General features: G+C 42.5%; 1 protein-coding gene across 1 annotated transcript; it reads left to right on the plus strand.

Moving 5' to 3' along the window:
• The first annotated feature begins 10 nt into the window (after positions 1-10).
• otogl (otogelin-like) lies at positions 11-25,584 on the plus strand. The gene is made up of 57 exons (XM_062563161.1): positions 11-1,018; positions 1,372-1,414; positions 1,770-1,846; positions 2,050-2,130; positions 2,235-2,327; positions 3,178-3,332; positions 3,863-3,984; positions 4,108-4,313; positions 5,149-5,273; positions 5,487-5,593; positions 5,796-5,902; positions 5,998-6,123; positions 6,214-6,322; positions 6,594-6,640; positions 6,728-6,873; positions 6,964-7,093; positions 7,262-7,439; positions 7,550-7,674; positions 8,263-8,472; positions 8,729-8,897; positions 9,033-9,107; positions 9,334-9,377; positions 9,624-9,789; positions 11,196-11,303; positions 11,491-11,629; positions 12,391-12,525; positions 12,648-12,794; positions 12,917-13,036; positions 13,248-13,364; positions 15,081-15,237; positions 15,427-15,453; positions 15,582-15,761; positions 15,842-16,117; positions 16,215-16,332; positions 16,411-16,490; positions 16,584-17,458; positions 17,937-18,114; positions 18,211-18,353; positions 18,434-18,457; positions 18,563-18,655; positions 18,735-18,924; positions 19,190-19,407; positions 19,680-19,821; positions 19,919-20,104; positions 20,222-20,434; positions 20,583-20,687; positions 20,795-20,902; positions 21,013-21,114; positions 21,195-21,299; positions 21,438-21,478; positions 21,587-21,650; positions 21,842-22,020; positions 22,097-22,201; positions 22,275-22,394; positions 22,704-22,749; positions 24,782-24,861; positions 24,952-25,584. Exons 1-57 carry the CDS (start codon positions 946-948, stop codon positions 25,150-25,152), a joined length of 7,836 nt encoding a protein of 2,611 aa, XP_062419145.1. The 5' UTR covers positions 11-945; the 3' UTR covers positions 25,153-25,584.
• Positions 25,585-26,282: the final 698 nt, after the last annotated feature.

Consider the following 26,282-nt stretch of genomic DNA (forward strand, 5'->3'; position numbering starts at 1 on the left):
GAGAAAGAAGTTGCGGAGCCTTGCAGTTTCAAACGTAAGTTGGACAACGATAAACAAATAAACATTTGGTTTAGCCTAAACTAAACGTAAAAGAGTATTTCAATAACCTCATGCCTCTCAATTACATGAACAATAGAAAACGCTTTAGTTAAACAAAAACACGAAACAAGCTAGCAGTGATTAGCCTGAACAGTTCCGTTGGTTATTCTGTCAAATGACGATTTTTAAACTAACCATATAATTACACGATATTAACGTAGCTGACTAACTCTAACTAACGTTAACTTATAGTTTGAAGCGTCGTCACAAAACTCCTAAGTTGGAAAAACCAAAGCTTCGACAATACACAGGATAATTAACATTCATGGATGCGCTTTTTTATTATGGTTTTAAGTTATTCGCGCAGCTAACCAATGTTAGCTAGCCTGCTCCTTTTATGAATATTAACATTAACTTGTCAGCTAACGTTGGCATTAACGTGACATACTTGGATTTGAGCTTCGAAACCATACATTTACATTATGTTATAACGTTTTATATTTTTATTTTTCAGTATTCACGTTTGTTATTCTCTAGCTAAAGCTCCGTTTGTATTACAGTGATGAGGCACATCGATCCTTAATCTACTTTATTTCATGTCAAACGTTACATTAGTACCGTAAAATGTGGAGGCGAAAGCCTGTGTGATAGAGCTTCAAGTCTCGCGCACTGAGGGTGCTGTGAGCTCGTCACAGAGAGCAGTGCACGTGCTCACCTGCTCACACAGGTGCCTCTCGTCACCTGATCTGAAATGGGGGGGAGGGGTGTTGTCACCATCACACAGGTAGGTTTCACAGGTACGACCAAGCATCGTTCCGGTGCAACCGGACATCTTGAACCTTTTCCTCACGGGACTATTGAGATGCACCGTTAACGTTTCGACGGAACCTCCTCTCGGACTCTGAAATGAACCTAAAGTGGACATTGAAACGATTTCTTCTTATGTTGTTTGCAATCTCCCACTTGCTGTTACTGGAGGGTGAGTTTGCCTGTTTTCATTCTCACAAATTGTTTTAATAGTTCTGCAAGGTTAACTACATTTAATAACATATAAATGATTATTCATCTGGTCTGTTCTTTATATTATAATATAACATTTATTTTTTGATACCATGGTTTTAGCCATTTTTTTTGTCCCGTACTGACCCGTCCGATTTGTTGTGTACTAATATGGCATGTATTGAATTATTATTGAATTATTAAGTTTTTAGGACTCCTTGATATTTAACTATATTGCAATAACTATTGTATAATAAATAACTGATCAATTTCTTCAAATTTAAATTTCAAATGTATTCAAATTTAATGGTAATTGTACAAATTTGTCTTTAGGAGCTCAGAGCCGACTTTCAGTGGTTGAAGAAAGAATACAGAGGTAAAAAAAATGAAGAAATTACAAAAAGTATTTCCATGACTGAATGAATACTAGAGTGGACAAAATATAAGTAATTTTGTGTAAACATGTTTTATCTGAATTATATTTCACAGCTCATTCCCACAATCGTTTATATTGTAAATATAGACAGTGATTAACACATTTGCACTTTCTGTTTGTGTCACTAGAGTGTGTGACAGAGATGGCATATGGCATATGTGTTTGCAATTGCACTTGTGCGAGTGAGGGTTCAGTTAAGAATCGTGTGGAGTCTGAATTCAAGTGGTGTAAAGTGCACTTAAGTCTCCCCTCTGACTGTTTCTTCCCACTAATGTGCATGTTTGTGTGTGTGCAGAAGGGCTAATGCACTTCGGAGGAAACGGGATCTCCTCGGGGAGGAGGTTGGTACACTACACCTAAGAGAACCAGAGGACTTCAGGACACCCACAAGCGCACAACACCCTAACTGGCACAAAGCTGTCTTTGTAAAGAATAAGACACACATAGACTTTCTCCCACTGACGCAACTTTCAACTTACAGCAGCAAGTTAACTCGGTACAGCACTGTGTCAAACGTTAAAACATATCACTTGTGTAAGGAACTACTATTAGTGTTAATTGTTTATCTTTTTCCAAGACATACAGACCACTGCCGTCGGAGGGTGCTCTGTCACGGAGCATTTTACACAACTTCACAGCCAGGGATTCCTCTTCGGGTAAATTCGCTACTTATGAAGCGACCAATTCACAGACACTTAAGACCATCGTAACTCAGATGGACTGGGATGATTAAACACAAGTTGGTTTGTGCCTTTCCCAGAATATTGCGGCTGCCTCAATGGTGGTTGGTGTCAGGAGGGCGGTGTGTGTGACTGTGCTCAGTTCCAGGCACTGGGAGACCGCTGCCAGATCAGTGAGTAAGACACAGACACACGCACGCACATTTTCATATCTTCCTTTGCTGTTAGATCAGCCATGTTATCCACATGACCACATTTCTGGTATGCAACAGACTTGTTGGTTAAGAGGCTCACATATTTTTCAGCATACAGTATACAGTTACGTACTCAATTAAACAGGAATGTGTATGAGAATGTTTGTGTGTGTGTGTGTGTGTGTGTGTGTGTGTATCAGACTCACCAATCATTCAACAAAGGTTAATAACGTGCACACACTCCAGTATTCATTTTTAGATTTCCCCACATCTCTTTATCTTTGATGTTGATACGAATCACGCCCCCAGGCACATGTGCGTGCGCGCGCACACACACACACACACACACACACACACACCTACACGTAGATTACACAAATACTGTACTCCCCATAGCAGTTATAAAATCACTTGCAATAAGGCAACAGAGTGAGAGCTGAGTGATGAAGGTTCTAGATTCTATACATCTATACTCCTTATATAGACTAACAAGAGATCTCAGGTCACCTTTTTTGTGACGACACTTGTCAACAATCTAATTTAGTAACAGCACACTTGTTTGAAACAATATAGTTCTTTAAGGGCCTGCAACTGAACTGAGGCTGGAAATGAAATCCTAATAGAGAGATAAATAATGCACATACCTAAAGGCTTTATCATAAAACATTTCAGGTATTCATTTTCCGCTGATAAGTATGAATAAATAACAGATGATCAAAGATATGAAGATGATAAAAAAAAGATTGTCTGACCTCTCAGTTTGACAACAAATGATTAGCCTCACTTCATAAAATGGCATGTCTGAGCAAACTGTCCACCTTTCCCGCAGTACCTAACCAGGGCCAGGATAGAGACGGGATCTGCAGGTCGTGGGGTCAACACCACTATGAAACATTCGATGGAATATACTTCTACTTCCCTGGAACCTGCTCTTATATTCTGGCCCAAGACTGCCACTCTACTGCACCACAGTACACGGTGTGGGTAAGAGCCTACAGATTAATATTGCCCGCTGATATATTTAACCATAACATAACAATTATATATACATGGTGGTTTAACGTTTTTACAATAACACAATGCTTACTTTTAAACAAAAACAATCCAGCAGTCACATTAAGATGCTAATCAAGTACTTGAACAAACCAAAATCCTTTGACAAACAGGATTTATACAAGGGTTTTACAACAGTACGTAATAGTTGTGTTTTTTTGAAGCACGGTTTTATGAGGTCAGTATTCATAGTCAGTTTGTTACCTACTGTAAATGGTGTCGGTCATGCCCACATTATTCAGATACATAACAGCCAAGCGATGTACTTCTGTGGGATAAAAACTTATTTTAGACGCCTAAGAGAACAACCACATTTTTTGGCATCATCAGGTGTGACTGTTCTTTAGAATGCTAGCCCAGGTTACAGGCCTAATCCTATATACATAGATAGCTATACATTGTACTCCTTTTCCCCCTGTGACCCTTTATTTTTTTCTTTCATATTTTTCTTGACTTGTCAGGTCCACAATAGTAGAGTATGTGACGGAAGTGTGTATTCATGCCCAAGAGCTCTCAGCCTGTTCTTTCCGAACGAGGAGGAGATCCACATCTCTGGATATCAGGTCCACCAGGGAGGCCACAGGTGTGTGTCTGTGTTGACGCACACTCTCACACATTGTGGACTCACCGCCAGATTATGAGCGTTCTTTAAAAAAATATGCTATTCTCTGTCATTCTCTCCATGTGTCTGTCCTCATAATTTCAGGTTAAGTCTGCCTCAGACTGTTGGCGGTGTGTTTATTGAGCGACTGGCCGATTACCTGCTGGTGAAGAGTGTGTTCGGATTTTCTTTGGCCTGGGATGGAGGCTCGGGCGTCTACCTGAAAATGAGCGAGGAGCACCTGGGGGGCCCTTGTGGCCTATGTGGGAACTTCAACCATCTTGCCGGCGATGACCTCACCACTCCCCGTGGTAAGACCAGCCTGACCGACCCTCCCATCCACTTATCCCTTCTCTCAGCACCCACGCACCTCAATTATTATTATTATACACTCAACACGGCTTCTGGCTATTATAGGAGCAGTGGGAGCAGGAGAACAGAGTGAAATGATAGATTGGATTTGAATAGCTGGTAGGAGCAAGAATTCTTCCTCAGAAGACCAGAAATATGAACTGCTGTCCCCATATTTCTTTTGAGCAGAAAGCTGTCCAGTAGAGCGAAGATGAGCTGAGACTATGAGAATAAACAAGAGGAACTGCACTGACGATAAAATTACAATTGCCATGGAACAATTTTATTATATTTCTTCCTAATGATGAATCAATTACATTTTTAATTTGTACAGCCCCAAATCAAAATTTACAAATTTGCCTCATAGGGCTTTACGATCTGTCCACATGCAACATTTTCTGTCTCAAAACCCTCATGTTGGCACATATAACTTCAACAAGGAGTCAAAAGGAAGGGACCTAGGTAGAGGAGGGATCCCTCTCCCTGGAAGGACATGTAATACATGTCATGTGTACAGAATTAACAACATAAAATATTTACAATACGTTCAATCCATATGACAGTAATCATTGAAATATTGGGAATTACATTTTTATTGTAGTGTATCAGTACAATAAACACTATTTCATGTTTAATGTAAAGGTGTTTTATGACAATATAGAAAGACAAATACTTGTGTTAATAATACTGCATCAACTGTACAGTATGTTGACCCCATGGGCTCAACGATTGATTTATCTGCTACCTGTGCCGACGTACATGCAGACGTAAATGTGTATTGGCTGTGTGTTTTAGGCATTCGGACTGATGAACCCTCAGTGTTTGCAAACAGCTGGGCAGTGGACCTGCCTCATGAGAGAGCCTGTCCATCAGTAGACCTTGACTTCAATGGGCCCTGCAGCTCCGAGTCAGACACGGACGTGAGAACCACACACACTTTGTATTCATGATGGCGTACACTCTGTCAGCATAGTAAACCATGTCAATATTTTCACTGCTTGACGGAGACCAGAGTTACTAAAGTTAGTTTTCTTGTGATTGAAATACATGTGGGTCATTGAGTTATAGCTGCAACAGTGTTTGTTTTCTTTATACGTTATGTTCATACCCATTCTGTATTTGAATGTGTGCAGGATGCCATAGAGAAATGCAGCGCCCTTCTCTTCTTCCCATTTCTGTCCTGTCATGAAAACATTGACCCAAATCCCTTTGTGGCCAGCTGCGTGTCCGACCTTTGTGTGTAAGTCAAAACAGTGTTTATACAACTTGACTTTTTATTCAGCATGTCTTCCCTTCGCTGTTATCAGTGCAAGCCGAGTTACAGAACAAACATTCCATCGTTAGTTATAGTACAGGCTTCAGTTGTAGATACTTTTCAAATAAAATAATGCAGTTTTCAAGAAATAAATCGTACTTGGATTTTTTCCCGCTTTTCTTTTCAGATCTGATGACGAGGAAACGTTTTGTCAGGCCTTAGTTGAGTACACCAGAGCCTGCTCACATGTTGGTTACCCAGTAAGAGAGTGGAGAGACAGCTTCCCTTCTTGTAGTGAGTTTTGACTTCATCTCTATGTCCATTTATATTAGGTCCACATGTTTTCCTGTTATCTGCCTGACTAAAACTGCATTTGTGTTTGTATGTAGATGATGGCTGTGAGGAGAGTTTTGTATATAGAGACTGTATCAGTTGTTGTCCACCCACCTGTACATTTGAGAAGGAGTGTCTAGGAACCAACTTGCATTGTCTGGATGGCTGCTACTGTCCTGATGGTATCTAACTATCTACCAATTACTGTCAAATAATGTTATTTTATTTGAACTCTAAACTTACTCTAAACCTTTCAACAATATTTCCCACAGGTCTTATCCTACAAAATGGAACATGTATTGCTGTTTCTCAGTGTCCATGTGTTTACCATGGGACTTCATATGTACAAGGACATGTGCTACAACAAGGCTGTAGTGTATGGTAAGTGTTATCTCTAACTATTAACAAATAATAGGTTGGTTACTTTCATAAAACCCCCACATGTCTATCAAATGTGTATACACACAAGAAAAATCAGGCAACTGTTTGTGGTCTATGATCAACATTGAGGAAGACTAAAGGGGCATGACAGCAAATTTCTATTTATTTACATTGACATCTAAAACCTTTTTTGTACCCATATGTGCTGGTCTGATGTAGAGTATATACTACAGCTTTGCCACTGTGTTCTTAACCTACTCTTCTTTTTTAGTGTGTGCATGGGAGGAGTGTGGAACTGCACCGAGAACAACTGCACAGGTAAGTTTTTTTAGAACAGAACGGTAACTGAAGTGTAAACCGTGGATTTGGATAAATTACTATCAATCTTCTCTTCACACTTCTCAGCCGAGTGTTCGGTGGTAGGTGACGTGTTCGTGACAACATTTGACGGTAGGATGTTTCTCCAGCCGGGGTCATGTCAGTACGTCCTGGTAAAGAGCCGCAGCAGCAGCAGATTCACCGTCACGCTACAATACACTACCTGTGCAGAGGTAGCCCCCATGACTACTTCCACACACACACTCACACACCATGCAGTTTTCTTTCTCCGTAGATATAACCCTCTATCTGTCCATCTACAGCAGCATGCAGTGTGCATTCAGTCAGTGACAGTGGTGTTGGATGAAGATGTGAGTCGACAGATCACTTTGACCAGAGAGGGGGAGGTGATAATTGGTGTTAACCCAGTGCCCGTCCTGCCATATGTTGATGGTAGGAATTACAAAAGCCCTTTGATAAACCACAGGTTTATGTTACAATTCAAATGCAGTCGGATTACGCTGAAATAACCTTTTTTAATACAAAGATCACTACATTTGTCTTTTTTACAAGTCTTTCATCTTTGATCATGGTTTTTGATGTTTGTTTCTGGGTCTACAGATGTATTGGAAGTGCAGAGGCTCACCTCTGTGTTTACACAGTTGAAGACTGGGGTTGGTCTGAGGCTGCACTATGATGGTCGAGGGGGTCGGGTCTATCTGCAGCTTGGCAGCCAGTGGCGTGGACAGACGCTGGGCCTTTGTGGAACCTTCAATGGCAATCTGCGAGATGACTTCCTGTGTGTATTTCCCACTTCTAGAACAACGTTTTAAATATAATTATGCCTGACTCTGTGTGCGTGTGTGTGTTTGTCTGTGCGTATGTGCGTGTGTTTGTGCATGTGTGCAGGTCTCCAGCAGGAATGATAGAGGGAACACCTCAGCTTCATGCCAATTCTTGGAAGGTTTCTTCTGCTTGTGTGGCTCCAGTCAACTTGCCCATCATAGACCCATGTGAGATGAACCAGAACAATGGTAATAATGACTACATTAGTATTTTATGTTTTGGGGGGTACTTGCTGTGTTTATGTTGATTTTATGCTGAGTAAGTCAATGGAAAGGGGGATGCTACAGAATACCTCACAAGAGGGTGATACAATTATGGGGCTTAAATGACCATAGTTCTGACATGCTAAATATTATTGTGATAGATAGCGCTTTTAAAATTGAACTAAAAACCAAAACTAAACCTAGTGTTTAAACTATTGGAATTTTTGGGATTATTTTAGCCTAACTGGCCACAAGTGATGCAGCCTAACACAGAGCTGCGCTTTGCGCTGCTTTTGTTGGACAAAATGTTTCTATTTATTCCAGTTGCTTGCTTTAAAGGATGAGGATGAGGAATGACTGATTTTTAAAGTTGAAGTGAGAAGTTATCTGTACCTGATACCTCTCATTTCACTATAAACTGTATCAAAGTTGCAACTGGATGGAGGGAGATCACCAGGGAGCTGAATGTTTTCTCCTTGAAGCAAAGAAGTCCCACACACTAAGTGGTTGTATCTCCAGTCTGATCTTGAGCGTGCAGCTGACGATTTCTTTGTGTGTGTGTACATATTCTAGTTTTCTATGCATCCCAGTGTGAGGTGCTTCTTGGGAGTGTGTTTGTCGCATGTCATGGCTACATCAGTCCAAACATCTACCAGCAGCAGTGCCGCTACCACGCCTGTCGTTGTGGAAGCAGCTGTTTATGCACAGCACTGGCTCACTACGCTTACCTCTGCTCCAAACATGGAGTCAACGTTGATTTCAGATCACATGTCTCTGAATGTGGTGAGTATTTAACTGGGTTACTTTTATATTCTCTTTAAAATGCTTTTACATTTACAGCCCAAAATGGTCAGAGATTACGGTTCTACTATATGTTGAGTGTTGGTTTATTTAGAATCATTAAAACTTAGATTTATTGTATGTCCGGTCAATTTGTTTCTTTGATTTTACTCACACAGTGCACATTGAGTAAAACATGATCGCCTTAAGGGCCGTATATAACGTGTGATTGTGTGGGTGTGTGTGTGCGGTTACAAAGGAGTGGTGTGTCTTGGAGGCATGCTGCACCACTCTTGTGTGTCGTCTTGTGGGCGTTCCTGCCGTGGTCTGTCTAGCACAGAGACGTGTAACCCTGACGACTGTGCCGAGGGGTGCGGCTGTCCAAGCGGCAGTTACCATGACGATGTGCGCCAGCGTTGTGTGCAACTGTAAGTCTTTGCCACCGCATATATCATCCTAATAACGGTCATCAATTACTATTTGGCTGGAACACACAGACACCAACAGAGGAAGCTCCATCCTTAGTTAATGTAATTAGAATAAAGTGACGAGTCTCTTCTCAGGTCTCAGTGTCACTGTTACTCCATGGGTGGTGTGTCACAGCCAGGGGAGGTAACCTTCAGCGCCTCTGGCCCTTGGTGAGTCACAGCTGGCCTTGGACTTCACCTTAACTGCTCTGCTGATCACACACAGTGTAACATCCTCACACACGCTATCCGTCTTAAGACATCTGAGAAAGCAATTAACGCTTAAGTGATTGTCAAATGAAAAGCAGAACTCTTAAACTAACCTTGTGTTTGATAAGATTACTCTTGTTCCCAAACACTCACCCCTTTTTCTCTCCCTTCCTATCTCCTCCATCAGCCTTTGCAGAAATGGGAAGATGGAGTGTGTGCCAGAGGAAAAAGGTAACTTCTCCACACTCGCCCCTCCCTTCAGTTCCTGCTCTCGTTCTTTCCAACAACAAAGTGCCGTTTCAGGCTGTGTCCCTCTTGCTGAAATCAAGAGCCTTATGTCTTTGTAGCTTGTTTCCCATGACTGGCTGTGGTGTTTGATGTTTAAGGTGACTGGGGAATTGATCTTCTTAATTGTGTGTGTGTGTGTGTGTGTGTGTGTGCGTGTGCGTGTGCGTGTGCATGTGTGCGTGCACGTAGAGCCAGATAGTGTAGAGGTCGGGGAGTGTCCAGAGGGTAAAGTGTACCACAGCTGTGGGGAGCAGAGAGGAGGCGTGGCCTGTTCACCAACCTGCCGTAACCTGATGTTGAACCTCACCTGCCCTCCCAGCACACCATGCATCCCCGGCTGTGTCTGCCCTCCTGGGTAAATACGCATTTGCTGCCTTATGTAATATTGTTGCCCCAGCAAAACATGTAAAATGTTTTTACTTTTTACCTTTTAGGAAATTGTTTTTTTCTGTTTTAGAATTTCAGAATAAACTTACTAGCAGATTTTGTAAACAATGTGTGTTTTAATAGAGTCACAATGTATTTGCTGTAGTCCCCTGCTGCAACTGAGGCATCATGCTAGAATAATGTAACTTTGGCAAAACAAAGACCTTAAGGAAGCCCTGCATATGGTGATTGTAATGGATTACAAAACACTAGATCAAGTGTGTGCAAGTTGATTGATTGAGGCTGCAGTGGCTACCTGGAAGCTAGTCATTGGTCATATGTACTCAATGATCAAAACCACAGTTTTCACAGCCTTTTCATGTTGTTTTTTTTAAAGAATAACTGACAAAGAGTGTTCAGTTGTAAATGTTTGTGTCATATAAAGTGGAAGGTTTTCTTACTTACTTTGACAACTAGGTATAATACAATAACCTTTCACAGAACTGCAAAATGATCTTACTGCAATATGTGTTTTAAATCAGGTGTTTGCAGGGGTAGGGTGTATAGAAACATTTGCACCTTAATGATAACTGTCGTGTTTTTATTCCTTATTTAAAAAAGATCATTCAAGCAGCATGTGTTTGAGAATGTACTGTAAGGGTGAACGCTGCAACCGGCTGCTAGTGTGGAGTGAATGGACAGCAACATAGCATTAAAGCAACAATAGGGAAATGCTGTCCCCTCAATACTAATGTAAACCCTGGTTGGATAAGGATTCAAAATTGGATATGAAGATTAAATCTGATGCATAGCTTCAGTGTTAAAACTGATCAAATAATTGCTGTCTGTGGTTCTGGGCTGTGGCAATAATTTTGAAAAATAATGGCTTGCAGCAACATATGGAAAAAAAGAACTGAACTAGTTGGAACTGTGAACTTAGTTCAAATATTTTGAAGTTTGAACTATGAACTGAACTAGTTCATTTTAAAATTTGTGAACTGAACTTTGAACTAGTTCATGTAGAAAGTGAACTTTCCCAACACTGACCAACACAATAGATTGGCCTTAACACACTCACCCATTTTAGAATCACATTCTGTTAACTTGTTACAATGTTAACTTGTGTATAATTCCCAATTTCTATTGATGTATTTGCACTTAATCTTACTAAATTCTACAAGGCAAATAAATTAAGTTAAAACTTTTTCCTTGGCCCCATTTGCCTTTGTAAGAAAATGTTCTATTTTGTCTTTATTATTTTGTCAGAATGCACCAGAATACTTCGTTTGTATGTGAAAAACATTTATTTAGCCCCCCCTACAATAAAATTCACCAGCCGCCACTGTGTTTGCATGTTCTGTAACTCCTACTTAAGTAATATTTCTACCTATGAAGGCTGGTGCTGCACCATAGCAAGTGCTACTATCCAGAGAACTGCCCCTGTGCCTGGCTGGGCCTTGAATACCTGCCTGGAGAAACTGTGGAAACTCAATGTTACAAATGGTACGTACCTTTACCGCACTACTCATTTTATATTTTCCTATAAATGGAACACCAAACCAAGAACACGTAATTCTGCAAATATGAAGTAATTTTGAACAAACTATCCAAAGCAGAAAATTGTCTAATTCAAAGTACGATAAGTTTCTCTTTCCTCTTCTCATGTGCGTCTGCCTGTCCAACTCCACAGTGTGTGTCACCGTGGATATTTTAACTGCAGCTACTCACCATGTCCAGCAGTGTGTACTGTCTACAGCGACAGACACTACCACACCTTTGATGGCCTTGAGTATGACTACTACTCCGACTGTCAGGTCTACCTGCTTAAAGTGAGTAGAGTCATTTTGTGTGTGAATTTCTACTAGTACTTCTTGAGCAAATACAACTGTAATTTGACATAATTGACCTGACAAATTCATTGATTCAGTTTAGCCAAGAGGTGTGTTTGTAAGTGTGGGAGAGATCTAGTGTGTGTTTAAGTGCAAAGAAGGTGTATCTTCCATGTTTCCTTACCTGGTTTGGATCAGGAATGGTAGTTCCAAGTTTGTTACCTTGGAAGAGAGAGGTTTTTAATTAGAGCAGATTAAGGTGCATGTGTGTGTGTGTGTGTGTGTGTGTGTTGCGGGGGTTTCCACCGTGGTAATGCTAGCAGACGATGCTCAAAGCTGTAGCAACACAAAGAGACCAGTGTTCACTTCAAACCCCAGGACTCCTGCGCTCCCAGGGATATAGAATTAGAATTAGCAGAACAGGCATTCAAATTCAGAGTTAACAGGCTGCCGACCACCGTGCGGACCTGTAAGGAATGAGGAAGCAGATCAGAGCTGTGTCTTAATTGCCTAGAGGTGCTTTCTCTTCTTGTCAGCCCCCATGCAGCCAGAATGACACTGTTTGCTGAACAGGTAGAATCAAATTAGAATCTTTTTTGGGGTATTCAGATACATTGTTTCTGGCTGCTGAGGCTAAAATAAAAGTTAAATTGTGAAAAAACAAACAAAACCATTGTGTTGGTTTCTCAGATAGAGATGAGAGTACCTGTTTAGACTTCCCACCCTCACAAGAGTAATATTTTGTATTTCCCTCTCACCAGAGTTCAGAAGAAACCGAGGTGTCCATTGTTGCCCAAAACAAGGACTGCTATGAGAGCGGCATTGTGTGCATGAAAATACTGGTCATTCACGTGGGACTTACCAAGATCTACTTCACCGACAATTCTGGCATCCCTGTATGAACCAAACCCTCACAGTCATGTGTCTTTTTTTGTCTGGCAAATATGTAAAGGAAATATAGCAATACATATACAGTGAAATGAGCTAATAACAATGTCTTTCTTTTGTTTTACCTTAGAACCCGTCAACTGTTGTAGGTCGAGGATCAGAATTTGAGCTTTGGAGAACGGGCTACTACACCGTGGTTCACTTTTCCAATCAGGACCTGACCATCCTTTGGGACCGGAAGACGACTGTCCACATTAGAGCCGGACCTCAGTGGAAGGTCTCAACCAGGAGTAGATGTTGCAAAATATATTTTTTTAATCTTCTTTGATACTTACTTCTATATGATGCATTATTATGTAAAAGCTCTAAACACATGGCTCGTTGTCTTGACTCATTCAGGGCCTTCTCAGTGGGCTGTGTGGAAATTTTGATAGCGTGACAGTGAATGATATGACCACCTCCAGCCAAATGGAAGTCAACAATGCTCAGACCTTTGGAGACAGCTGGGCTCTGGGACAGGTATGAGTCAGCCAAGCTCCTCCACACCATTGATTCCCCCCTTGCCCTCCCTCCTCTTTCTATCTTTGGGAATCTCCCTGCACTCACTGATTCACTCCTCTCCTGCTCTCTTTTGCTCCTTTAATTTATGTGTCTCCCTCGAGTCCACTGTGATATTTAAGAGTAATCAGACACTCCATCACCTTCCGTGTGTGGGTTTTGTGTGTTTCAGTGTGAAAGTGACTATGTAGTCGAGAGACCCTGTGAAGGCGATTTAGGCAGACAGCCGTACGCAAAGAGGGAGTGTGCTCTCCTGTACAGCGATGTCTTTGCGCCCTGTCACAACGTGGTGAGTGCCGTTGAGCTGATGCACACACATAGACACAATATAGAAAGGTAATCTGGCTTGCAGCAGGGGAGTAAGGGTTGGTGAGGGGCTAACTACTAACTAATCCCAGTGAACACGCTCTCCCTAAAATACCACATGCTAGACAGACACACTAAATGTTTTTTATTTATCTATGTTGCCAGCAGATGGAGCTATATAAATACAGTATGTAAAGGCACCGCCCCATAATAAAGGTAGCTAACGATAACATTAAGACTCAGTTTACTGTAATGGAAGAACCATGCATATTTCTTTTACAATTCCTTTGTTCTGACATATGATGCATTTAATGTGTTTATGCATAATATGATTATTGTCATGGCACTGTTTTCTGCATTAATCCCTTCTCAGTGAGAAATATGAAAACATTCTTCCTATGCACCTTGTTAATAAAGTAAAACGGATCAAGTGAATCCTGTAGTTTTCCTTTTGCATTAAGACAAGAGAAGTGACAGCAGAGTGTTACCTCTGGCTGGCAGACATGCCAACCCTCCCGATTTTTCCGGGAGACTCCCGAATTTCAAAGCCCGTCCCGAAAATCTCCCGGACCGACCTTCCTCCCGAATTTCTCCCGATTTCCACCCGAACAACAATATTGCTACACCATCCGTCACTGGGCGCGCCGTTTCAGACCTTGAAGTCAAGCGTGGCAATTAGAACGGAAAAAGATGAGACACCCCCCCCCCCCCCCCCCCGGTCCTTTTGAATATCTCCATAATTCTGAGGTCTCAAGGTTGGCAAGTATGCTGGCTGGTAGGATTTCTTTTTATAAACAGAATAAATGGAAACAATAGCTTTGCTAGTGGACCTCAGTCACATCATAATTGGAGAGAGCTTGTAAAGCTTGCTTTCTTGAAAGAAAACCAATTTTTCTAATAATAAATTGAACTGCACTAGAGAACACAATCCAGTCACCCTGCTCTATAGTTAGATAAGATAAGATAATCCTTTGTTAGTTCCACAGTGGGGAAATTCTCTGGATTTACAGCAGCAAAGATTCAAGGGCAAACAAGAGATGTAGTAAAAAAAAGCTCAAAAACAAGTATTATAAATATGCAAGGTGCAAGAAAGTAAAGATAGAAATATAGTGGCATGTTGTACAAACACTTATAGTAACTATCGTTGTTGGAATACATTTAGTATTGAAAGTAAGATACGTTTAATTTAAATTGTATGTCACAGCCAAGATTTCACAGAAACAATACACAATGTTCTTCTCACAACAACTATAGAAAAAGTGTCTGACTGGGGAACCTTTTTAATAAACGCTTAATGTTACGCTCACGTTGCAACACCTTCCCGAATCAAACACATGGGATGTGGTAATATTACATGTCAAATTTTTGATGATGATGAAGTGTGCTGTTTTTTTTTGCATTGCAATAACCGTGTCAAAAACACAGAGGGCCGGTTCACTTTGCCTTTGGACAGACCGACTCATTGTTGCTGCGTTTTGTCTGTGTGTCACAGCGCTCATCTGATCCCCTCTGTACCAGAGATTGACCCACATTCTTTTGTGCTGATATCTCATCACTCCTTCCCAGTCTGAATAATTGAAGACTACTTACCCCCTAAACAGTGTGTCCCCCCCCGACTCCCCCAGCAACAGTCGCTCGCATCATTTTAGGATTGTGTGTTTGTGTGTGACCATGAACATATGTTGTGCAAACCCTCCAGGTGGATGTGGCCTGGTTCTATAGGAACTGCCTGACAGACACTTGCAATTGTAACCGCGGGGGGGACTGTGAGTGTCTGTGTACGTCCATAGCGGCATATGCACACAAATGCTGCCAACAGGGGGTCACAATTCACTGGAGATCGCCCTCTGTCTGTCGTGAGTACACACACGCACACGCTTATTGTTATTTGGTTAGAGATGTGACCCCTACTTATCTCTTTGACCCACTTTTTACAGTCCGTCTTTGCAAACAAACACTAATATTCCATTATATATATGTTTCAATCCAATTTGTATATAACCTCAAGTGTTTTATAACTTCTTAAATCTCTTGCTTTCTTTTAGCCTATGATTGTGAATACTTTAATCAAGGTACGTATGAGTGACGGTTTATTCTTTTCAGAGAGTTACTTTGTATTTGATTATCATTTCTAGAACCTCACACATTATTATTCCCTGCTAGATTGTCACTACATCAATTTTCTCTCTCTTCCCCTTAGAGCTAGGTGATGGCCCATTTTCCTTGATGAGTGCTGCTTATAATGACACCATGTTTGGAGTAAATCGTAGCAGCAGTTCAGTGTTTCCTTTGGTGAGAGAGAGACCAGGCCAGTTGCCTGCCCCGGGCTTACTGTTCAACTTCATGATCACAGCAGGCTTGCAGAAGGAGAGAACATCTCGTGAGTGTCCACATACACTCATACACGCTACTAATCATGGTTTTTGGATTGAATTAACCTCCATTCGATTATTTTCACAGGTTTGCCAGTCGTGTCACTGGAGTCTGCAGAGAGACCAAACTATTTCCTCGTCGTGTCAGGGCGCAGTCTTCAGTTGGAGCGCTGGAGTCGAGGGACGGCGTTTAGTCTCAGAGCCACCTTCATCCAGCACCACGGACTGTTTCTACCTGGTCACACCTCCTTCGAGCTCGTCGGCCAACCGGGCATCTTTCTGACACTGACACGTACTGCTGCACAAGCTGAGCCTTACGACACCTCAGAGGGCTTCAAAGCAAGCAGCTGCTTCACACTGGAGGGTCAGAAACCTAAGCGTCTACCCGACAGATATGCACAGGTGTGATTACATGTGCAGAAAGAAATAACCAACTGGGGTTTTTTCCTCTCCTTTGGCAGAGAGTAGTTTTGTGATACCGTACCGTATGATGTGTGAGTGGCGCTACCAGGCTTGTGCTAGCCCTTGTATCCACACGTGCAGTGACCCAGATGCAACCCGCTGCCAGTTCCTGCCCCCGTAAGAGGCTTGGTTTATTCAAAGCAGACATTATATAATCAGCACTATCTATGCTAAAATCATTTGTGTGCATTGCAGTGTGGAAGGCTGCTTCCCACGTTGTCCCAAGAACATGGTCCTTGATGAAGTCACCAGAAGATGTGTCTATGCAGAAGACTGTGAGCATTTATGGCTTCTGATGCAATACATTTGGTATTTGTTTTTTGAAATCATCACAAAATGGGTCCTTCTATATTAATTGTTTCCATCAGGTGTGTATCTGTCCCCAACTCCAACACCCTTTGCATACGTGACGCGTTCTAACAGGACTTCTGCAGCACCATCAACAATGACTTCCACTACAACAGCTACTACTAGTACTACCACAACCACCACTATGACCACAACCACCACTGCCACTTCTCGATCATCAACTACCTCCTCCACTGCAGTCAGGCCCTCTACAACCACCACCATGCCCACTACCTCCAGTACGACATCAGCAAGTGACCGGGGAGTCACCACTCCGCTAACCCTGTCTCCATCGACGTCTCCCCCTGCTCATCCTACCGCTATTGTTTCTCCCACACCCTCAACCAAGCCAGAGACGACTGAGATGACCCCCACTCAAACTACGCTAACCACAGGGGAGACCACAACCAGCACCACATCAGCTCCCTCCATTGTACCCACTGAGGCTACTACAGTCACCACTACGGCTTCTCCTCAATCCCCCTCTACTCTTTCTTTCACCACCGTTCCCTCCACTTCCACATCGACCAGCGTTACCACATTGTCACCATCGGCAACATCCGGAGTGACTTCTAGTCCACCTCCTCTAACTTCCCCCTCCACAAGGCCACCGCCCACAGCAGCGGTCACAACCTCCGCAGATTCTGTCCCTGAAACCACCACCGGAACGTCAGCTGCTCCTCAGCCTCCACCTGGTGACACAACCATCAAGATTGAGACCACGACCCCAACAGATGCCTCAGTTATTGAGACAACCTCAGAACCATTTCCTACAACCATCGAGCCTACAACTGAGCTGATATCCACAGAAATGACCACCAGTCCTGACACCACCTCTGTAACAGAGGAAGCATCAACCACACATCCTCTCCTCTTGCCCACTACTCCCTGCACAGTAAGTGTTGTACTTGCACGCATCAAATATGCATTTGTGAATTGAAATTGATGGGAGACCTAATTATTGATGACTCACATGAATTGCTTTTACTTACACTGCTCAAGTGAATATTATCTCAATATTTCACTCAAGACATTTTGACTAGTCATGGTGGGAAAAGCACAAGTGTCAGTAATAACATTAAGACTGGCTCTATTCTGTATATTGTGTGCCAGTAAGTAATGACAACATTACGGTGAACCAGCATGAAAAGTATCAGGATTTTGAAACTGCAGCAGTTAAATGAAATTCAGATATCAATACTTTTAATCAAGATGGAGAAAAGTGACTTTTTTGCTTTTAGAAATATAACCATAACCTTTCTGTATTTACAGGTGGGCAATACTGTAGAAGTGTTCTAATTGTGTAGAAGATAGCTATGAAAGAGAGAGTAAACATGCTTTGGAACACTAAATGAGTGTCGTTGTCCCCACAGCCTCCATACTCCTACCGCATCGATGAGTGTGCTGAGCTCATCTGTTTCAATGGGGAGCTGCTGCTTCACAACTCGTCTCTACACTGTCGCTACAACACCACTCAGCCCCAGTGCAGTCTGCTGGGCCTGCCCATCCTCATCAACACAGACGCCTGTTGTCCCCTGTGGCAGTGCCCCTGTAAATTTGATTTATGTTCAAAAACACATTTTATCTTATGACTCAGTAATAGAGAGGTCTTTTTCGATTGGACTGATTCATTTTGCTTTTTACCAGGTCGCTGCACCGTGATGTCAGACCTGCGTGTCATCACATTTGATGGCAACAATGTGGCCTTGTATGATAACGGCTCCTATATTCTGGTTAACCTGCCTCAAGAAACTATTATTGGCACTGTAGTGAAATGTCCCACCAGCCAGGTAATGCCCGGAATAAAATACTGTATTATTACATCATAGAGCTTAGAACAATTTTTTTTAATTTTTTGTTTTCTTTTTAGAGTGTAAACTCCATCAGACGAACGGTTCGTACATTCTCATCTCACCTTTTCACTGCGTACAATTGTGTTTGCTTTGATATCAAGTTATTCAATTGTATTATTACATTAACCTATTCCACTCACCTACAGACTCCTACTGGTGGAACATCTGGTCTGTGTTTTAGAACGCTGAACATTACTACCTCCTCCTACAGAATCATTATTAACCGACTGGATCGCAAGGTGAGTCTCTGAACCTAATTTACTGCCAAGAGTTCAACTTATCCCAGGTAAATAATCTGGTTCTCGTGTCTGACTCTAGGTGACAGTGAACTACAGACCTGTTAGACTTCCATTCTCCCGTCACTCTCTTTATGTGGAAGACACAGGCAGCATGTACCTGATCCACACACCTGGTGGGGTTAGCATACAATGGTACCACAGCACTGGCATCATGGTTCTGCAGTACATCACTCCTTATAATGCATCAGTGCCCACTCAAGGCCTTTGTGGTGAGTCCACACGAACACCACAAGCTTTGATTACATCAGCAGCAGCCTCATGCCAGCTGTCAGCACGGCTTAATGTCAAAACAACAGCATCACTTTGACTTGATTCCTTATTGGATATGACAATTTGATATGTTGAGAGCCATTTGGTTTCTTTAACCACACACACATTGTCTCACTCCACATATAAATTGCTCACTGACAAAGCAGCAATATATCTCTCACACACACACCCTTAAACAAAACATTGGTCTGCGCATTATGTCAGGTTGCTGTGATGGGAACCCAGAAGATGACCTGAAGCTGCCCAATGGTACAGTGGTTCGAGAGGTGGGGGACATGGGGCTCTTTCTTCAGGCTTGGAGGGTCCATACCACCGATGAAACGGAACACACACGCAGAGTCGGAGACAACTGCACTATTGAGGACTGCTCCACCTGCCTGTCCATGCTCCGCCAGAGAGCCTTTATGCCATGCCACAGCAAGGTAGCTACAGTATACACACAGCATTTTACAAGCTTGATCGTCCGTGACTACAGTAACTGGATCGATGGACAAGTCAATGAAGAGAAAATCGAGTTTTCAAATTTGTCTGTTATTCATACTGTGAATTTTTAGTTTTGGGTTTGTGAACTGTTGTCCGAAACTGTTGTCACTGTTGTGATAAGGCCCCTGCGTGAACCGTATTTTGACAATTTAAAGACTAATTTTGTGACAATGAAAAAAACAGCCAATTATAATCTCTTGAGTGTTTTCAGGTTCCTCCAGAGCACTTCTGTGACATCATGTGGGCGGGGGACCTGCACTACAAGGATCACCAGTGTGACTTTCTGGCGGCCTACGTGGCGGTCTGCTACACACATCAGGTCTGCATCAGTTGGAGACGACACAACTTTTGTCGTAAGTGGACGGATGCTAAGAAGTAACACACACCAACACCACCATTCTTGTCTTTCACTTGCTCGTGCATTGTTATGTTGTGCCTGTCATCCCGTAGCATTGCGGTGCCCCCCTGGAAAGGAATACCAGCCATGCGTGAGCACCTGCGCCAGCCCCACCTGTCTGAACAAAGATTACTACGAGGAGAGTACCTGCTCCTTCATCCGAGAGGAGTGTGTGTGCCGCGGTGGAACTATTCTGCACCGTGCTGACTCACCTTTCTGTGTAACTGAGGATCGCTGTGGTGAGTGACAGAGTAATTACATGCCGTGGAGATGAAAACGGCAGTCTGGACTCATTTTGGACTGCAAATGACTCCTAGACTCATGTATTTGTATTTACTTGGTTGTGATGAATCCAGTGTGCACAGATAATGAGGGCAACCCCCGGGCCCCTGGCGAGGTGTGGAACGGCTCCTTTCGCGGCTGTTGTCTGTACAAGTGTGTGGAGAATGGCTCTGTGGTGGCTGTTGAGCCAGACTGCAGCTCCAGCCCTATACCGCTCTGTGAGAGGGAGGGAGAGTATGTACTGGATGTGTTGAAAGAAGGAGCCTGCTGTCCAAAGAAAATCTGTGGTGAGTTTAAAGATCTTCTCTGCCAAGCAACGCATCAGATCCAAATGAAAACACATGGATGGTCATTTAACTCTTTTCATTGAACATACAGTATATGGCCCATTTAATTAATTTCTTTCTTTTTTTTCGCTCCTTCACCATTTGTCAGAGTGCAACATGACCATCTGTGACCGTGAAGCTCCCCCTTGTGATAACGGGAACAGATTAGTGATTGGTTACAGCGCTCTGTCTTGCTGCCCCGAGTACAGATGTGGTGAAAAACTCTTCTGACATTCCACTTTTTACTGCAAAATTAGACATGATGTCAAGTCTTGATGGGATATTTGGCCTGAGCTTTTTGCTGTGACTGGTCTTTCTCAGAGTGTGACGCCATGGCATGCCCTCCTGTATCTGCCCCTAACTGCAGGGAAGATCAGTTCCTAGTGGAGGTCAGGGGGGAAAAATCCTGCTGCTACTCTTACCTTTGCGGTGAGTTTTAATCACCTTTGGTAGAAGGTTTGCTAACTGTTTTGTCTCACTGTACGGCATCTCCATCAATTACAGGAACAAAACTAGAATTCTTTTTTTTGTCTGAGCAGTGTGTGAGTCGTGTATTGAATCCATTCCAAGTTGTTCACATGGAGAAATTTTGGCTGTGGATCTTAACACAACCAACAGCTGCTGTCCACAGTACTACTGCAGTAAGTGTGTGAGTGTGTTTGCATATGTTGGTTTCTTTGTCCGTGTCTTCAAAGTCATGCTTGCACTTCATCCCATGCAGTGTGCGATGTCACCCTGTGCCCTGATTCATCTGTGACCTGTGCACCTGGTCTGTCTTTACTCCCGACTGTTGTCCCTGGGCATTGCTGCCCGCAGCACCACTGCGGTACACACTCAAAAACACTCACATACATACATGTACATCCTATTTTTTCTGGTTTCTGGTGGGTGTTACGGTTGTTATGCCTGTCACATATTAGCATCACGCTGCATTCTCTCATTCACTATCTCGTGTCACTCCCAGAATGCCAATGCGAGGACAGCTCTTCCCCAATCTGTCAGGTGGTAAGTCAGAAAATAGCTGCCCAGCATGTTATTGTCTAATGAGGTCTTTGCTTGAAGTAATAAAAAGTAAGCAAATTCAGTCAAGTCAGCACTCTGTTTGTCTCTCAGGGGGAAGTGCTGGTCGAGGTTCCAGACAGTAGCACCAACTGCGGCTGTCTTCAGCATTCATGCCGTACGTGTAACATAAGCGCAGGAACACGCACAAAGACACACTTGACACTAGTGTGAAGATTGATATGCTCTAGACGTAGCATCATCTACCGGCTCGTACTGCTCAACATACAAGCTCCCTTTATCTAAGCCAACATAAAAGGTTTATTTGTCAATTGATTATTCATCCTTTGTTTTTGTGCGCCTGTTTAGAAAAAGCAGAGGTGTGTCTTTTTCAAGGGGTAACAGTACTGGGCCCAGGCCAGTCTCTGGTTCAGTACTTTGAAGGAGATATGTGTTACGCTGTTCACTGCCTGCACCACAAAGATCCAGATTCCGGCTTCTACGCCATGGAAATAACCTCTGTCAACTGCTCTCAGAAATGTGGGCCTGTAAGTTTCCATATTAATATATTGTCTTTGTCTTGACTTCCTGTGCTAATCCTTCGCATTTGGCTTATCTTTTTAGCACCAGGTGTACGTAACGTCAACGGACCCTCAGGTCTGCTGCGGCTCCTGTAAAAATGTCTCTTGTACTTTCAACGATGAAAACGGGACAGCAGAGTTTTTTGCTGTAAGAACAAATACATCCACATGTGCTCAACGCTCCTCTTTTTTAGCACTCCTGATCATGTTTGTGTTAGCAGGCAGGGAGCTCCTGGGTGGAGAACTGTACACGTTACGACTGCATGGAAACCGCGGTGGGAGCAGTAATACTGGCCTCTGGGGTGATTTGTCCACCTTTCAATGAAACAGAGTGTATTCAGGTCAGGACCTCTACATGAAATATAAATTAAATCATGAAGCCACGTTTTTGTACTTTCAGTTTCAGGTAGAATTATAGTGTAAATGGATGCTGCTTAATATAGATTCAACACCATATTGAAAATATGGAGTTGAAGTATTATGATCCATTCCCTGCTCACAGTCGTTTTATCTTGATTGAGCATTGGGCAAAATATTTTATTGATCAACTTTTATCTGTCAATAGTGACTGGAGGCTAATTGATTATTGTATATTAAAATGTTTATTTTTACTCATTAACTCTAATAAATGTCTCACTCTCTTTCTGCAGAATGGGGGTGTGGTTCAGAGCTATGTGGATGGTTGCTGCAGGACATGTGAGTCTTAAAATGTATTTAATGCTTCTGGTTATGCTTTGAGCTGTCCAAGTGGTGAGCGCCTTGTTGCCTGGCAGTGGTTGGGCTTGTTGGCTGAGTGGTTGGGGGTGGCCTGTTGTAGATGGTGGAGATAAATACATGTTTGGCCTTTCACTACATTTTCTACAATCCCATGCTTTTCCTAATTTGTCCCCAAATCTTCATCATCTGTTGACATATAAGAGCCATAATGGCTTAGACAGAAACAATATTTGGTGGAAATTATTAATACTTTAAATAGAATGAGGAAATATGACAACATTTAATGTGATTACTAAGACAACATACAACTTTTTGAATTTTGTGTTTTTAAGATTATGTTGTGTGAGCTGTTCTTTGTGTCTACTTTACAAAATAATACTTGTGTGGCTTTAATAAACGTGCAGTGATGACATCTTTCTCTCTGTGGATTTGGCATTGCAGCCTCGCCCGCTTGCCTGCTTTTGCAGCGACCTTGCAGTTTGGCCAATCAGGGTGCTCCACGGTGAGCGTTTTACCAATGAGGATGCGTTATAGTGCAGGGTTTAGAGTTTGTCCTGCCGAGCTGCTTTTTGTATTTCATCAAATTACTTGAGTTCCTTGGCTGGCCGCATGCAGCGGCCCAAAAAAGAAGTGAAATCCATGTGCATGCCAGCTGCACGATTCCCTCCTGTGTGTGTGTCTGTGTGTTACACTGCTGTTTTTTGAAACAAACGTAACCTTGTGTGTGTTCTCATGGCGTTCTTTGATACCGGCGGCCCTGACGATGCTCCCAGGTTCTGGACTGGGTGTTTTACCGTTTACCGTTAATCCCGTAACCACCACTGGTAGTACTAACTGTGACACAGGTATCACCACATTGCACTGTCCCACTACAATGAATATTTGGCATCCTGTCACTCAGTGACTCGTTCACTTGCAATTTCAAGCTTTGTGTGAATGTGAGTCTATTGTCCATTTCATTGTATTCTCTTTTCACTTTCTTACTCTCACTGGATAACTCAACAAACACACATGCTGCTCGTTCATACCATAATGATTATCAACATACTTCTCTTGCGATCACAATTATAAAACACAACTATTCCTTGGTTTTAGAGGTTTTTATCTAGCTTTCACATTTGAACAAAGAGAGTGCTGCTTTTTCCTTCATGCCTCATTTTTTCTAATGAACAAATATTTCACTGAATTCAGTGTGTTTTTTAGTTTTTCCCATCTGATCTGTTTTATAATAGAACAGAGAACAGACTAGTAAAACATGTTTAGTATAGTATATTATGTTTTTAGACAACATATACATTTCTATAGGCTGCTTTTTGGGGGGTGCGGGCATAGCGACATAACAGCTAGACAAAAGTGAAGCCAAAACCTTTTGATCCGGGTAGTTTGTTTAATAACGTGATATACACCAGAACTGTCTACAAATTTAGATTTATATTCAATAAATTGTGCAGCCATAACATAATTAGAACCTTTCATTAATGAATAGTGCGAAATCATCCATTAGATAATATGCGATGTTGAATATACGAGAGGAGACTATGAAATCCCTAGTACTGCAAGTTTTGAAATAAAATAAGCTCTAATGTTCATCCATTTAGAAAAAGATGCAGCTCATTTGCTCTTTTTCTACATTTCATCCCTATACATAATCCATTTGACCAGCTTTGATTGGCTTAGAAGTGAGGTTAAGTTTAGGTCGGTAGCCATTAAAAGACACCAATCTCGGTGCCCCTCCTGTCACCCAGCTGTCAATCAAAGCAAGCTCCTACTGCTGGGCAACAAAAACACCTGCTCAATAAGCCTCTGGGATTTGTGTGAGTGCCAGATCTCTGCAGTAAAGCGATCACAGTGTGTCTGCGTGTGTTTTTGCGTGCTATTTCGTGTGTGCGTATGTTTATTTTTGTGTGTATGAACTTGAATCTTACTCCTTTCTGTTTTTAATGTCAATTATCATAACTTCTGGATGCTAATACTGGTTATGCATCTTAAATCTGTGCGAACATGTGTGTAGGTAAAGAGGATGGTAAGACTTGCAAACGCGTGGCCATTCGAACCACCATTAGAAAAGATGACTGCAGGAGCAACGCACCGGTGAGGGAAGAGGGACATGCTAACTAAATTATCCTTATTACATCATTTAAAAAGGCTCCTCCTCCTCATCTTCTCTCCCTCCTCTTACAGGTAACAGTCTATTCCTGTGATGGAAAATGCCCATCTGCCACCATATTCAACTTTAATATCAACAGTCACGCCCGGTTCTGTAAGTGCTGCCGCGAGAGTGGACTGCAAACCCGTTCTGTCACGCTCTACTGCTCTCGCAATGCTACAGTCGTGGAGTACAACTTTCAAGAGCCTTTGGACTGTTCCTGCCAGTGGAATTAAAAATAGAGTCTGAAGAGAAAAATGAATGAGAGCATAACAAATGAAAAGACTGCATGAATAGAGGGGGGAATTCTTTTTTTACAGTACTGACAGTTGAGCATGAAAACCAGCCATGTTTGATATTATTTTGATTCTGAAAATAAGTGATTGTGAAGATTGAGATTGTTTTCAAGTAGTTTTGTCTGCACATAAGTATTTCATTTCAATAGCTGCTGTACCAACCTAGTCTTCTACCTAGTGCTTTCAGGTAGCGGTATGAAGCCCCTAGCCTATTATCCTAATGTGCATTAACACAAGTTTCATAACTCCTGTAGGAATAAATACTGTACATGCTTTATATTTAGCCTTTGAACAAATGAGTGCGGTGTGAAGCTTTTTCCTTGGAAAAGTTTAATGTGACCATGGGGCTTTTACAGTTTCTGTATTTTAAAGCAGGGGAATAAAAGATTTAACAGTGTTTTAGTGTGACTTATTGCAAGACCGGCTGACCTCATGACCTATAACGTGTCCTTTACAAACACACTCCTGAGGTTCTCGACCTCAAATTTGATTATCGGTTCGCTCTCATGCTGATGCAGCATTTGTAGTGCTGACATGTGTTTGTGTCTGTCCTCTCGGAGTTTATTGCTTTGTGGGAGTCACTGCTTCATAACAGAACGCCTCAGTAGACTCCCCCGTCTGTCAATCATTTCTCCCTTTCACATTCCTGCCATTCCACACGAGCCAGCTCTCCTACCGCACTCCACATCCACGCCAGACCATTCTCACCACTGCACTTTGTTATGAACAGATTGGAGCCCATGCTTATTTTGGAGGTTAAGAAAATATAATCTCAGACCGGTCTGGCGTGACTGACTTGCTGACTGTTGGTCGGCCAGACGAATGAAGCCTGGTGGCTTTGCCCACTAAGCACATCTCAATTTAACACTAAGCGCCACCGGATCTCTTTTATCCCTCTTCCTTCCCCTCAGAACGCCCCAGATACCCACCTCATCTCGCCTCAGGAGCCCAGTTCTGGAGGGGCCGAGCCCGCGGTTGCTATGGTGAACTGCTCTTATCCCAACAAAGAGCCAGAAGAAATTGGGTTGAACTCATCTCTCTCTCTCTCTCTCTCCTCACCCTAAGACCTC

This window comes from Pungitius pungitius, chromosome 6 (genome assembly GCF_949316345.1).
Source record: "Pungitius pungitius chromosome 6, fPunPun2.1, whole genome shotgun sequence".
In the NCBI taxonomy this organism is placed as follows: Eukaryota; Metazoa; Chordata; class Actinopteri; order Perciformes; family Gasterosteidae; genus Pungitius; species Pungitius pungitius.

What these genes read in the sequence shown, in the direction of transcription:
- otogl (XM_062563161.1), top strand. Translation starts at nt 946, where the DNA reads ATGAACCTAAAGTGGACATTGAAACGATTTCTTCTTATGTTGTTTGCA. An exon ending in CCACTTGCTGTTACTGGAGG is followed by an intron (nt 1,019 to 1,371) that starts GTGAGTTTGCCT and finishes ATTTGTCTTTAG; the next exon opens with GAGCTCAGAGCCGACTTTCA. An exon ending in GTCAGGTCTACCTGCTTAAA is followed by an intron (nt 11,630 to 12,390) that starts GTGAGTAGAGTC and finishes CCCTCTCACCAG; the next exon opens with AGTTCAGAAGAAACCGAGGT.